A 15,492-nucleotide genomic window follows, 5' to 3' on the forward strand; every position below is an offset into this window, starting at 1 on the left:
CTACGAGCATTAGAGGTGGTATAGTTTTCTTGCAGAACAATGTCAGCAAGGAGAGAAAGCCCATACTGAGCCCCAGATTGGTGCAGTGCTCGCTCTACGTGTTGTAAAAAAAAAAAAGGGGTGGGGGGGGCGGGGGGAGGAGTAAGCTTCTGTGATTGAGGCAAAAGGAAAAGAGGAGAATCAGCCATCAAAGCAACAACAAAAGTTAAACAGAAAAACTGGGAAAAAGAAGGAGAAGCAGCCATCAGAGAGGCAGCAAAACCAATTAGGAAACTTGGGAAAGAGAAGGAGAAGCAGCCATCAGAGTGGCTGCAAAAGCCAAAAAGGAAAGCTAAAAATCTCAAGAAAGAAAAGAAAGAGTCAGGAACAAAACCAGAGCTTTCAAAGAAGCAGCAACCTAAGCGTCACAGAGAAAAGCAGAAGGAATCAGGAAAGAAATGGAACCTTCACAGAAGAAACAGCGGGATAAGCATCGCAAGAAAGAACCAAAAGAAAAGGGATCAGAAATGGAGTTTTCACAGCAGCAACAGCCTTCACTTGGTGCCGTTCGCTGCATCTGGTTGCAGTACTTAGGGTTCGTTGGTAAAGATGGAGAAGAAGAGGTATGAAGTAGGGATGATATATCTTGTTTGGGGTTGAAGGGTATAATAGGAACTTCAAAACCCTCAAGGGTATTTTTGTCTTTAACAAAACAGGTAAACAAGCCATTTCACATAATAACATATTCTCCCTAATGGAGTTGGTATGCCGTCAACTGCAGGAGGTATAGTGTAATTGTCAGTTCTGTAGGGATGGTTATAAGTCCAAGGTTTAAAGTATCGGAATCGGTCGCCATATCGGTGGGATATCTATCATATCGGAGATACTTTAAACCATTGTTATAACATTCGGGTAAACTGCAGGGGAGGCCACTGTAATTAAACCCCCCCCCCCCAAAAAGAAAAAAAAAAGCGACGTGTTTTGTTTCTCAAAGAAACATTCCAAAAGAACATTTTAATTTTATTTAACAATGTAATTTGTCTCATATTTGGCACAAACAGAACAGATGATTTGAAATCACAGATGATGAAAAGAGTTTCTGTATTTAGGTTTACTTTTGAGGTTCTTCCTTTCAAGGACCATAAACTAACATGGGGAAACTGGGAAAGTACCTGACAAAATGATAGCCATGCTGCCAGTGTCATACGCCCTCTCACACTCTATCCTGCCTGGCATGTGCGCCACCTGTATATGAACCACGCGATGCCCCCTCCCATGCTCCCATTTGCTTGGAGTGGAAGATTTCATTCCAAACAAGCAGCATGGCAATCCACTGCCCTACCATTTTATTTCAGAGAGTATTCTCAACACCATATAATCATCAATAATCAGGTACCTGAGTAAAAGAAGGATGTGTATCAAGGCATTAAACAGTACGATGTCATTCACTGAAACTAGCAATGCTCAATAAAAAGGGGAGAGGAAGATTTTTTTTTCCTGCTTAATTCTTCAAAAGCACTTAAGACAATTGAGAAACTATACTTAAGCCTAGATGCAGATGCAAGATACATGAAATTGAAATTATATTCAGAAATTCTTATTAGAAAGGATAAGAAGATATGAAGGAGAGAGGAGTCATAAACTCATAACCACATAAGATGGGAAGAAGAATCAAATTGATACCTGAGTTTTTTCCCCGTTAAATATCTCCTTCTCAAACTCACGCACAGCCTCCAAATTCCCTTGTACCTTATAGGCCTGGATCATAGTGGCAAAGGTTATCTTATCAGGCATGCATTTTTTCTCCTTCATTATCAAGAACATCTCCTCCATCCGCTTAATATTCCCAACCTGGCCAAATGCGCTGATGACACAATTGAAGAATGGAGTGTCCAGAACTATGTCAGAATTATCTGCCTGCCTCAAGATAGAATCAACCTTGTCCAAGAGTCCAGCTTTACCATATACACTAACCAGAGAACAGTAAGTGATAGAATTAGGCTTTATGCCTCGGTGTTTCATTTTTTGAAAAAAGTACTCCATCTTTTTTATATTCCTGTTTCTCCCAAACATCTCAATAATTATATTGAAGGTAACGATGGTTGGAGAGAAGAACCTTTTCTCCATAAACTCCAACACAGACACCATTTTCTCGAACATGCCCACTTTTCCATATGATCTCATTAGTGTATTAAACGTTCTTATGTCTGGTCTAATCCCCATGTGTTGGAACTCATCATACCACTTCTCCATATTTTCAATCTGTCCAGCATTCCCATAAGCCCAGACAATAGAATTCAGCGTGAAAACATCAGGCAGGCATTGACCACTCTCAATCATGTCCATTAATGCTTTCTCCATCTGTTCAAACATCTCAGCTTTTCCATACCCATTAATGATAGTGTTGTATGTGACAGTGCTACATTGGATACCGGAATATGACATCTCTGTGAGCAATGGATCAATCAGATCAAAACGATGGAATTTAGTGCAACAGTTGATGAGGGTTGAATAAGTGACTACATCCGGTCTACAGTCTGATACAGACTTCATATCATCCACAGTATGGAATGCTTCATCAAAAAGACCACTGAGGCCATAAGCATTCACAAGTGAAGTGTAAACATCAACAGTAGGTTTGAGCCCTTCAGATAGCATGACCTCAAATAGAAAACTTGCCTGCTTAGGTTGCCCACACTTTGCAAGCATCATTAAGAGCTTCGTGTATGTTTGGCATCTTGGTTGGTACCAGTGTTGCTTACGAAGAAGTCCAAATATCTAGGAGTGGAAAAAAATCTCCAATTCAGAAAGCATTTGAACATCATGAAATCTTGTAATTTCAATCAAGGTTCCATCCAAAATGCCGTATTTAATATAGAAATTAGGAGAATAGATGGTAAATTTCAAGCAATAAATTTATAACAAATCTCTGATTCCAATATCATTTAAAGCATTGGCATTCTTCAAATAACAAAGAGAGAAAAAAAAAAAAAAAGAGAACCAAGTTAAGATTTTTTTTTTTTTGGATGAATAAATCAATTCCATACTTGAACTAGCCACAAATCATTAAACAACAACTGATTATTCAAGTATTCAAATTATTGTCCAAAAAACAAGAATCACCACGTGCTCTGTACAGGGTAGTTAACCTTTTCCCTCCTCAAAAGTTAATCTTTCAGAGTGCTAAAAATTCGAATTTCAAACCAACTCCATTTCATGGAGCGATAAATCAAGCTCCCAAAAGACCGTCTTTAATCCAAAATTTTTAGTAGTACTGAAACCGAAATATTGAGGAAGAAAAAGAGGAAAAGGGCAAAAACCTTGAGAGCAGATTCCCAGTGGTTGTTATTTATTGAATCGTCCAAAGCTTCCAAAACCGCTTTGGGCCAAAGACGATTAGATTTGGCAGAATTGGCTTTCTTTTCAATGCCTTTAGTAGCAGCTTCAGTCCGAAGAATCCGTGAAAGATCTCTCTTCGCTTCCCTCTGAAGCCCCTTCGATTTCTCAAGGCTCTTTTTCTCCGACTTCACGAATCGCAAAGAAAAGGGTTGTTTTGCTCTGCCCGGTGATTTCCAGGGAAGTATAATGCGAGAATCGAACGTAAGAAAAGATGAAGACGAAGAGGACAAACATGGTTTATATTTAGCGGCATCAGGTAACTGAAGGTGAAGCTCCATTTGGATTACAAACTCCAATTCAAACAGAGTTTGTAGCCATTAGAGACGCGCTACTCCTGTGCTCGTAGGACGGCATCCGGCCCCAGGATCCAAATCCTTGATATTCCTTATCTTGCTAGTCCTGTGTTATTCTACCTGTAGCAGACGACATTTGGCATCGCTGAGGTGGACGGCACAGATGAGGAGAGAGAAGAAGAGCATCACCAATACCGGTTTAGGTGAAGAAAAGAACCCGGTTCACCATGAAGGACGATCGAACCGACCAGATCTTAAGTCAAATCGATTTTATTTTTGAAATCAATTTCAACTCAGCCATCCCTCTTCTCGATGTTACCTCTTTCTCTTCAGCTCAGCTCAGCTCTTCTCGCATCTGAAGCTCTCTCTTCTTTCTCTCTGTTGCTTATCATTGTTACCTCTCTCTATGTCAAGCAATTGAGACTGGGTTTCACTCGATTATTCCTCATGACCCTCATTTGCTGGTTTAGTTTGGGTTTGAATCTTTTTGAGGTATACCCTAAGGGGGCGTTTGGTTTGAATTATCCGTTGGATCAGATTCTAAGGATTTAGGATTCTGGATCTAACTCATATGAATGAGTTTCTTTGGAATAATTACCTTTTGGTAAAAAAACTGTTTGGTTCCCTTGATTCTGTCATTTGAGTCTGAGTGGAAAACTGTTTGGTTACCCTGATTCTGTCACTTGATTCTGAGTGAAAATCTATTTGGTTACCTTGATTCTAGCCATTGATTCTGAGTGTAAACTGTTTGGTTACCCTTGAGTCTTTGAACCCATGTTCTGTTGGGTTAAAAAAAAAATCCAAAAAACAAAATCAAAAACCAAAATTTGTTCCACACATGTACTTTATTGGTTATTTTTTTATTTTTTCTTTTTCATGGTAATATGTGAAAATTTTAACTGATGGACATCTCTATTATTGATGGCCTTCAAACCTCAATAGAGCAACCCTCTATATATGAGAAATTAAGTCATAACTAAATAGAATCATGATCTGTTGGTCAGATCAACAGTAATTTCATATGCTTCAGATCTGAAAATTGGCCAAACCAGAGCTTGATTTGGATTATGGAGATAGATCTTCTTTAAAGTGGGTAGAAATAATAGTCTCCAACGACTTATACAAGTAATATAGGTACTTAGGACCAAATGAGAGAAGAAGCATATAAAGGTATAATATAATATTGAGTTCATCCAAGTACTATTAAATGATAATTAAGTCTTTCTATATATAAAAAAAAAGGATAATGAAACATTTATCATTACAATGGCTTCGGCCTTTTTGTTTTCCAAAAAATTCCAAAAAAGTTCATCCTACATTTTTGTTTAAATCAAGCTTCTTGAGTGTGTCAAGAACATCTCTCAATATCCTCGTATGACCCTCCGATTCTCAATATCCTTTGATATAGTCTGATGAAGGGGAAGGAGATGATGAAGTTGAGGTTTCCGAGCATAGTGACCTAGGTGGAGTCTGATAAGTATGACAACTTGGGCTTGAATTTGATATCCATTCGAACATTCCACAACCTTTGTTTTCAACCTATGTAGCAAATATAATCATCTTATAAGAATATAAGGAAATAAACATTCAAATCTTAAACATCTGAAAAAAAAATAAAAATATAAAATATAAAATTTAAGAAATTCGTACCCCAGTTGATTGTGGACAACACCAAAAATATCGACCATAATTTGCATTTGCCTTCATAGTTTTGACCTTACATTGACTGTTCCCACACTCACACATCTTAAGATGGTCAACCCACATGAAGAAGGGGCAATTCAATGAACATTTAAAAAATTTCCTTCCAACATATGACCCTGACTTAAAAGTGAAAATTGAACAATTTTTACCATAGTAATCACACTTCGCAATAGCACAAGCGGATACATTCGATGTCATCTGTAAGTTAACACAAACATTTTCAAGAGATGAAATCTGCATAGAAAATACTGTCACAGACTGAACATAATATCAAGTTACATCAACCAAACACATCAAATTTCTATTCAAAAAACCATTGTCTTCGAATTCTTCATACTTCCTATTATCACCTCAATTCTTTTCAATCTCTAGCAAGTACATCTCAAGTAGATTTCGCCTATCTTCTACTCTTGTTTCCAAGAAGATAATGGCAGAATTCTTCTTGGCCATGAAATATTCCTTGGCCTTAAAATTTTGTTGAAAATTGAGGTCTGGAATAGCATCAACAGTATCTATAATTGCTCTCCCAAATTCAGACTGAGATTCACTCATTACCATCTTTTCGATTGAGTTAGCAATCGATTTCAATGGACTTACCACCTTTTCAGCTGCACCCTTCTTCCTCTTTTCTCTACCACTATTGACGGACCCACGAGGTCTTCCTTGAGAACGAATGGTACTACCAATGGGAGTGGAAGGAACACTTTCTTCTTCTTCAATAGGTTCATAGTTAAGACCATCATTGTTCCCTATTCCCTCAACCTGAGTACCTGTCACGTCCATCATAACTTCAATGGCAGCTTCAGAGGGGACTGTTGAATCATTCCCAGTTGCCATCTCTTTCCTTAGCAAAGCTCCAACTTCAAGGTGAATTGGGAGCACACTATGTTCCTTCCAATACTTTTGTTCTTTTTTCTAGCAATATAAAGGACAATGTCAATGTGCTTATGTTGTAAGTAAGAAAAAAAAACACAATTATATAGAAATTATAATTTAAAAAATTCCATTATACCCTATAGTCATTCCAGAAGTGTTGAGGAGCATCAAATCTCATATCAGATGCATTCCAACCCAATCCACTTTGCTTCTGTAGGTCACTCAATGCTCTAAGCCTTTGCTTCCAAATCCGAAAGTGGTTTCTCACTTGTTCACAGTCGTAACTAGTAGATAATTTCTCTTTCAGTTGGTTGGCAATTTCAATGAACTGCTCCTTTTTCAGTCCATTATCTCCACTCTTACCACTCTTGTACTGCTTCAATATACACTCCAACATGTAATGAGAACCGGCACTAGGCCATGAAGCAATGTCCCGTGACCTACTATTAGAATCTCCTGTTGGTTCCATCACATCAAAACTAACAAAATACACCATATACAATGTGAGTATATTTCATTAATACCAAGTAATCAACAACACTTACTAATTGGGAAATTCATAAATCTAATATTGTAATTTAGATAATAGTCCACATATATGCATCCCACAACAAAAAATTTTAAACCAAGCAATAATAACAATTACTAATTGGGAAATCCATAAACCTAGCATTGCAATTCAGTTAATAGTCCACATACATGCATCCCACAACACAAAAATTTGCTTCCAAGTATGTTTATGTTATACAGTCCCAACCATGCAAGTATATCCCAAACCATGCAAAAAAAATTAAGTTTGTCCACATCAGAAATACATTCCAGATAGAAGTTAGTCAATAACAAATATTTTAGTTCATAAATACTCAATCTGAGTTGGACAAATCGTCTGCAACCCAATCAACCCACATCTGGTCAGCAATTTGTTCTCGAAATAGATCCCAATCACCATTCTCCAGCACATGATCCTCGCCATCAGAACTATCATCTTCAACATCATCATTTACTTGGTGAGGGGTCGATTGGGTACTAGTACTATCTTCTTCAACCTCTTCATCCTCTTCATCAAGCCATCGTTCTTCTTCTTCAACATTATTCTGTGTAAGAATGTGGTTGTGCAACAGCACACATGCCAACACAATTCTTGCTTGTGTTTTGAAAGGATATTCTGGTTGGTTTTTCAAGATCTTGAATCTTGACTTCAGGAGGCCAAATGAACGTTCAATCACATTTCTTAATTGTGAATGTCTCAGGTTAAACAATTGCTTTTTATCACTTGGTGACTGATCAATATTTCTCCACTCTTTCAGATGGTATCGAACGTTTCGATATGGCCGTAAGAACCCCGCTTGGTTAGCATACCCAACATCAACGAGATAATATTTACCTCGTGGCAGCACCAATTTTCCGTCACCATCTCTGTGCAATGCATTGTCTAAGATTCGAGCATCGGATGCTGATCATTCCCAACCAGAAAGAATGTAAGTATATTTCATGTCAAAGTCACAGGCAGCAAGAATATTTTGGGAAATATCACCTTTTCTATCACGGAACCTCGGATGGTCGCTTAGATGCACCCACGCAGGGATATGGGACCCATCTATGGCTCCGATGCAGTCCTTGAAATAAGGGTAAAATCTTCCTTCATTACTTGTTATTCGATGATGCACTGCGACACTTGGAGGTTTCAATAGTATCGGGTACAATTTAATGATTGCTCCCAATACAAGGTTAAAGTACCTACTTACAGTCTCACCAGAATGTCCAAACTTGTGTGCAATGACGTAATTTTTAACATTGTGTCCTACTGTCTGTAGAAACATAACTAGTTGTTCATTCACTTGCACAGATCTGCTATCCCTCAATAGACCCTTCTCCCTAATCAAATGACTTAAACTGAAAAATTCCCTCTTGCTTAACCTTATTTGTTCTCGACAGGTTTTATCAGTATGACCGATAATTCTCTTTGTTTCAATAATACCGCGTAGGGGTTCACAACGGTATGGCTCTTTCTTCAGATATTTTTTTATATACTGGTCTACTGCTATAACAATAGCAGTCGCCGCAAAGATTATGATTTTCCTTCGCTTCTTGTAGCCGTCATCAAACTCCATTGTAAAAGTAAATCTACATTCAAATTAAACAAATAATAAATTGGTGCTCTATAGAAGAATCAGTTACAAATCGGTGCTTTACAAGACTTAAGTTATAAGCACCAATTCTACATAGTGTAGTACATGGTACTATTGGCACACAAAATTCTTTCATTAATATAGACTCAATCAAAATATCAACAGAGAACAAAGAATCATTCCCATTTCAAGAAAAACATAATAGCCAGAATTGACCATTGCTCTTCATTAACAATAAACATTAATTTAAGACAGGCAGAAATTAGTCCACTTAAATCGAATGAACTGAATTAATGAGACCATGCATGGACCGAATAAACTGAATCAATTCAATATGATTCGGTTTTGATGTTAAGAAAATTATTCAGTTTTAATTCAGTTTCAATTTGTATAAGACCTCAAATCATAGCCCACATATAAGATGGAAACTACATAATGCAGTGCAAAAAAACTTACATTTCCATAACAAAATTCAAGAAATGGGTAAAGTGAATTGCAATTGCCTTATACCCTAAAAAGAAGTTGGGATAACAATTTATTAAGGCATAGGGATGCTCAGATTTTGTTTCTACACATAAACACACAAAGTTGAAAATCTGAATGTAGGGCCTCCTGATGCTTACCTCAGTCAACTCTATTGCTACTTGGGTAAGTTCTGTTTGCCACCTGCCCTGCTCTAAACCAGACGTCTGGTTGCCTGAATCTCGAATAAGGTCTGAGATTTTTTTTCCCACCTACAACACCATTTCAAATTTAAAGATACAAATCAAAGACCCATTTGAAATATTTGTAGATATATACTAAACACATTCATCAGTAAAGACACAATACAACAGGGCACCCCAATAAAAGACAGCAAGGAGAGCACAACAAAGAAATAGCAAGAAACCATCTGTAAAGATGCAATGCAACAGATACCCCCAAAGTTCCCAATGAAGGTTTTTCACCTAGGTTTTTCACCAAAGAGACGATAAGTAGGTACCTTAAGAACCTTGACTCCCACATACTTACAGTCTTACCTTGTACATTAATTGATCCCCGATCCGTTCTAGGTTCATGCTAAACACCCCTCGACAAGATCCAAGTCAACCCAAAATAGTAATAGGCCAACCATAAGGTCAAAAGTTAACTTAATCCGATGGAGTTCAGACTCTAGACATAGGTAGGTTGATGTCAGGTTAATAAGCTTTTAAAAGACAACAATGATTCAACGGCCAAATTTAACCCAATTAGAGAAATAGTGAAAATCTGGAAAATTAAATCAGAATATGCAAAACTGTAATGACTTTCAATCAAAGACTTGGATGAATCTGAAACTCAAATCGAGTTCAGTAAATCAGGGGTAGAACACTTGCTGAAAATCCCAACTCAATCCAAGGGCTGGAAATGAGAATATCAGTCAATCCTAGTTGGACAAGGAGAGGGGTATAACAGTAAATTTACCACTCAAAACAGAACACAGAAAATAAGGATATAAATCAAAGTGGTAAAATATTAATAAAACTAGTAAATCGAGTCAATATTCAGAAAGTAAAATCTCAACTTAGAGATAAGGGTAGAATAGGAAATTCAGTAATAAAACCAAATCTGTAGGTCAGATCTGATAGAGATTCTGATCGAGTCTCTCTAAAACAGTAAAGAACATAATGACCGTATCAGATTTCAGAATACTCTAACAGCTCAAAAGGGAATAGAATCCCCAAAACGAATTCAATTACTCTAATTCAAAATACACATTCAGATTTCAGAATATGTAACATTACAGAGAGGCCAAAGAAATTGAAATAAATAAACAAAATTTATGGGAACAACAGAGAACCACAATAGCAACAAAATTCAGATATATAAGTATGGCATAAAGAAGGAAACATTATGTAGAAAAGAAAAAGCAGGTTCAGTAGATTTAGAGGGGGAAAAAAAAGGATTTTCTTCTGGGTAGATTCACAAAAGAGAGATATAGAAAGAAAACCAAAAGAACGATGGTCGAATGGATTACCTGAGCTCAGTAAAGAAGTGATCTCTGTAACAAAAACTCTTTACAGAATAATAAAGGAAGTTAAAGGAAATGATCGAATGGATTACCTAAGCTCAGTAAAGAAGTGATCTCGATGGTCTTCACCAAATGTATTAGCATTTACCAGAGAGGAAAAAAATGGAAAACACAGAGAGCAAAAGAAACTGTAGGTCTCTCTCTCTCTCTTCACCTTCGCAGTTCCCGACTGCTTTCTAGAAGAAGAAGAAGAAGAAGAAGAAGAGGAAGAAGAGGAAGAAGAAAGAAGAAGAAGAAGAAGAAGAAGAAGAAGAAGAAGAAGAAGAAGAAGAAGAAGAAGAAGAAGAGGAAGACGAAGAGAAATCTCACCTCCGTCTCTCTGTTTCAGGTAAAATCCGATCAACCTTCACCGTAAGAATCGCACGACTCTGAAAATTTTGATTCAGAGTGAATCTATGTTTTTAATAGCAACCCTAGAAACCGTTACTCGATCTTGGATTAACCTATTGAGGTTAATCCGAATGAGTCATGGATTTTAGTTGAAATGTGGGATTCTATTGGCCACCACGAATCCGAATCGGCTTTTCACAAAAATGAGTCAAATGGTTTAAATTTAATGAGAAACTGATTCCATAGAATGTGATTTGATGGAAAATTCAAACCAAACGCCCCCTAAACGTTCTCTTTCTTTGTCTCTGTAACTCTCTGTGTTATCTTGCTTCGCAATGGAATTATAATTTAATATGTTATCTTGCTTTGTATGTCTTTGAATCTCAAGAGATACAGTGTTCTCAGGCCAGTTAGGATCTTGTTTTGTTTGCTGTTGAATCTCAAGAAATATAGTGTTTTTAGGCCAGCCAGGGCAGAATGTAAAATTTAATCCAAACTTAGCCACATAATGAACTACCTTGTTAGTTGTTCGACAAAAAACCTAAAAGAAACAAGAGAGAGAGGTTTCTTGAAGCAAGCCTAGAAGCTCATCCACATCTAACCAAGTCTTGGGAAGTATGGATTGGGTCGGGAAAGGGCCGCAAGGAGTTTAAGCCAGAGAGATGGTTTACAAGTAGAAGGGAGCTGGGATTTGAACACCCAATCAAGTTCATGGCCTTCAATATTGTACCTTAAACTTGTCTTGGTCTAGACATTGCTTTCACTCCAATGAAGGTCATTGCAGATGATGTGCTATACAATTTCCATCTTCAATTCTTAGAATGCCACCTTTTATGGCCTAAGAATTCAATTGCTATTTTTAAAGCATGGCTTGATAAACATTGTGGTATATAGTCTCCAACATTGTGACTTTGTATGCATTACCTCTTACAGATTTAGTATGGAATGATAAACAAAATTGGATGTCAGTTTGCCATGTCATTTTTTTAATCTGATAAGTATTCCGTTTCTAGTTGTATATTGAGTGCTGGTATGTTAATCGAAATTTGGTGCTTTGAACTAATTGAGTGTTGGTATATTACCTAACTGTGATTTTTAAAGTATGGGACCCTTAAAAGGATAGATTTTGATCTGATTACAAACATTTCAAGTTTCATAGTAATTATGTGGTTCATAGTTTGTTCAGTAAGGAGAATGCTAGTCTGGATATTGAGAGGAGACCTCAGGTTGGGATGTTATTTAATTCAGAGTAGGATGCATATGAATTTTATAATAGCTATGGACGGGCAATGGGGTTTAGTATTAATAGACACTTTGTAAATAAGAGCAAGAAAGACAAGATAACTACAATTTCAAAGGGATTTGTCTGTTCAAAAGTTGTTTGTCAGCAACAAGACAAGCGAGACATTACTACTAGTAATCCACATGTTGAGACAAGAACAAATTGTCAGGTATGGATGGCCATATATTTGACTGATTATGGAAAATACATGGGTCATATTTTTTTTTGAAGAGTGTTAAATGGAAAGTAAACGGGCATTAGGGAATACCTCAGTATAGCTTTCCTCACAGCAGAATGGATCGAGTTGCACCACGAGTCGATTTGCACAAACAACGACGAACGAAAAATTATGACGATCTCGCTAGGCAATGGCTATGCAATATTTCACCTTCCAATTCCAAGGATTGCAATGGAGATCCTTGGAGACACCCACTCTCAATTAGGATAGACAGAAGAGAAAAGGGAGAAAGAGATTAGGCCAAAACCCTTAATTAACTTTGTGGCCAAAACCCTCTTATTTATTAAGAATTGGCTAGCTAGGGTTTCCAATCCTAGTGGGTCTATGATTACCCCAAGTAGGCGACCCATGAAAGAACCAGGTCGGAACTCAGTCCGATCCATATTAATTAATATCTCCCACTCGACCACGCAGGGCGGACATACTCAATTGTCCATTCTAGAAGTCACTCTACCATAGGTGACTCATCATATAGGAAATGGAGCTTGCAACCTAACGAGATAATACAAATGTATGAGTGCTATATCAAGATTCTATCTAACCAACATAGCACATCATTAACAAATAATATGGGGTACCCTAAACAATCTACTTACACCAAGTCCAGTACTCTCGATCCCTCATGATGAGCAGTGTTGACCTTAAAATATGCAATGTGCTTATAACTACGTCGAAACATAAATACAACAAATCGCCCAAGCAATAAGCCATAATACAAGGGTACAATTTTGAATAGTTTTTCCTAAACCCACATGTTTATCCGACTATTCCTAACTGCTTTCCCAATCGTGTCCCGTTGGATCGCATTATCTATGATCCTAAGGAGCACGTCAAAGTAGCATCATTGGGCATCCTCTTCATAACATGGTCTCACGTAGAGGGTATCCATAGGATCAACTTAGTTTGATCCAAGTGGCTCACACAGTGACGAAGAATGGATTCATTCAGTCACTCTCACAAACGTTTGTAATAAAACATATACAATATGAAATGTATGTTATAGTGCAACTCCCACTAAGGTGGGCATATCACTCATAAAATAAAAAGAACACCATACGAGTCTGGGTTCATTTGCACTTTCAAACGCCTAACCTGAGTAGATCAGCACAGTTGCCTCCATGGCATCTGCCTGAGTTCTCACACTTGGCTATAGGTAGGCTACACTGAGACGTGAGATCTTTGTATTCGACTATAGAAAGGTCTCATCTTGCTCGCTATTTCCAATCACACGGGTGAATCACCCGTGTGATTGAGTCGATTCAAGCCTGGTGACATATTTACTAAATAAAATGTGTACACACGTAAATCACTCTAAAAAAATTATATGTTGCATATATAAATCAAATAGTGATAACATTAATGTCTAAAGAAAATGTTAAAACTCAAAATATAAATCATCCACGTCTAAATGCCAGATTCTTAACATAAGTAAGGAAAATGTCCCAAGTAATAGGCTTAGTCAATAGATTAGCCACCTTGCTACTCGTAGAGATATACTTCAAGACAACTTTCTCTTGTGCAACCATTTCTCGAATGTAGTGATATCTAATATCTATGTGCTTGGCTTTTCTATGGAGCTTGGGGTCCTTAGTGAATGCCAAAGCTATCGTACTATCACAGTGTACAAGCACTGCATCTCCTGAATGGGCGATAATGCCAAGGCACTGTAGGAACTTCCTCAGCCAAACAGCCTTTTGAACGGCCACCGAACACGCGATGTACTCAGACTCCATCATGGATAGGGCGATGCAGCTTCTTGCTACTCCAAGATACAGCCCCACCTCCTAGGACAAATGCATATCCCGAAGTAGATTTGCGTTCATCATTGTCACTAGTCCAGTCAGTATCATTGTAGTTTCTCAATCTCAAATCTGAACCACTGTAGGTGAGGGTGAGATCAATGGTCCCACGAAGGTATCGAAAGATTATTTTCATTGTCTGCTAATGGCGTGATCCTGGATCACTCTGGTAATGACTAACCATACCAGCTACAAAACATATATCTAGACGCGTGCACATCATCGCATACATCAGACTGCCTATCACTGTTGTATAGGGTACTTTGGACTCTTGATTCTTCTGTTCATCTGTCTTAGGGCACTGGTCAATGCTTAAATCACAGGCCTTGTCCGTGGGAGTGTCAATTGGTTTAGACTTATCCATATGGAGTTATTCAAGGATCTTCTTTATGTAAGTCTCTTAAGACAAACTAAGATTATGCCTAGAGCGATTCCTAATAATCTTGATGCCTAACACAAAATTGGCTCCACTCATGTCCTTCATCTCAAAAGTAGAGAACAACCACTCTTTAGTGGCGACAATCATCTCCATGTCATTCCCAACCAATAGAATGTCATCAACATATATGGATAGAATAAGGAAACTTCCCATGGGCCGTTTCACATACAAACAATGGTCCTCTTCAATCATTTCAAAACCAATAGAGGAAAATGGCATGATGAAATCTAAAGTACCACTGCCTAGATGATTGTTTAAGGCCGATATAAAATGTTTGAGACTGCAGACTTTGTGCTCTTGTCCTTTGGCCTCAAAATCCACTGGTTGATCCATAAAGATCTCATTGTCTAGTTTTCCATTGAGACATGTAATTTTAACATCCATCTGAAAGAGCTTCAAATTCAATTTTATGACAATGGCTAGAATGAGGCAAACTGAGGCAATTCTCACCATTGGGGAGAAAGTCTATCATAGTCTACACCCTCCTTTTGGGTATAGCCCTTCGCCACAAGACGTGCCTTATATTTGTCAGTTGAACCATTCACCTTACGTTTGACCTTTAAAACCCATTTGTTTCTAATAGTCTTACGCTCAAGAGGTAGGTCAACTAACTCCCATACCTGGTTCTTACTCTTAGAACTCAATTCATTCTCCATAGCAGCTTGCCACTTATCCTTAGCAGGTGAGGAGAGTGCCTCTCGTAAAGAAGTCGACTCATCCTCATCCTTTAGAACAGAAATGAGAGCTTTCCCTTCAATCTCAAAAAGTTGATGGGGAATTTACCCACAAGTGCTCCTACGCTCGAGGGAATCATGATGATCATCTAGTGGTACACTCCCACTAGTTGGTACACTCCCACTGGGCTGATGATCAGTCTCACTTTCTCTCGAGATTACAGGATGAGTTAATTCCCCACCCTCACTAAGAATATGTGAGACGCTTTCCTCGTCCTCTATCTCAAAAAGGTTAAGATC

At 37.8% G+C, this 15,492-nt stretch overlaps 2 protein-coding genes across 6 annotated transcripts in view; both read right to left on the bottom strand.

Annotated features, from left to right (window-relative positions):
• Positions 1 to 3,876, bottom strand: part of LOC122081094 (pentatricopeptide repeat-containing protein At3g53170) — a 15,299-nt gene extending 11,423 nt beyond the window's left edge. For all 5 annotated transcript variants that reach the window (XM_042648097.1, XM_042648068.1, XM_042648089.1 and 2 more), the window contains exons 1-3: positions 3,300 to 3,876; positions 1,663 to 2,757; positions 1,152 to 1,375 (exon numbers count right to left, since the gene is read on the bottom strand). In XM_042648097.1, coding sequence (XP_042504031.1) covers positions 1,361 to 1,375; positions 1,663 to 2,757; positions 3,300 to 3,656 — 1,467 coding nt within the window. In that variant the 5' untranslated portion in view covers positions 3,657 to 3,876 and the 3' untranslated portion in view covers positions 1,152 to 1,360. The remainder of the gene's footprint in view (positions 1 to 1,151; positions 1,376 to 1,662; positions 2,758 to 3,299) is intronic.
• Positions 3,877 to 5,068: 1,192 nt separating this feature from the next.
• On the bottom strand, positions 5,069 to 6,760 carry LOC122084977. Its single transcript, XM_042653425.1, has 3 exons — positions 6,388 to 6,760; positions 5,322 to 6,290; positions 5,069 to 5,210 (listed from the first exon to the last, which is right to left on the bottom strand). The coding sequence occupies exons 1-2, from the start codon at positions 6,745 to 6,747 to the stop codon at positions 5,727 to 5,729; spliced, it is 924 nt and encodes a 307-aa protein (XP_042509359.1). The 5' UTR covers positions 6,748 to 6,760; the 3' UTR covers positions 5,069 to 5,210; positions 5,322 to 5,726.
• Between the last annotated feature and the right edge of the window lie 8,732 nt (positions 6,761 to 15,492).

The sequence above is a fragment of the Macadamia integrifolia genome, chromosome 1, assembly GCF_013358625.1.
Source record: "Macadamia integrifolia cultivar HAES 741 chromosome 1, SCU_Mint_v3, whole genome shotgun sequence".
Classification (NCBI taxonomy): Eukaryota; Viridiplantae; Streptophyta; class Magnoliopsida; order Proteales; family Proteaceae; genus Macadamia; species Macadamia integrifolia.

What these genes read in the sequence shown, in the direction of transcription:
- LOC122084977 (XM_042653425.1), bottom strand. Translation starts at nt 6,747, where the DNA reads ATGGTGTATTTTGTTAGTTTTGATGTGATGGAACCAACAGGAGATTCT. An exon ending in ACTTCTGGAATGACTATAGG is followed by an intron (nt 6,291 to 6,387) that starts GTATAATGGAAT and finishes TTATATTGCTAG; the next exon opens with AAAAAAGAACAAAAGTATTG.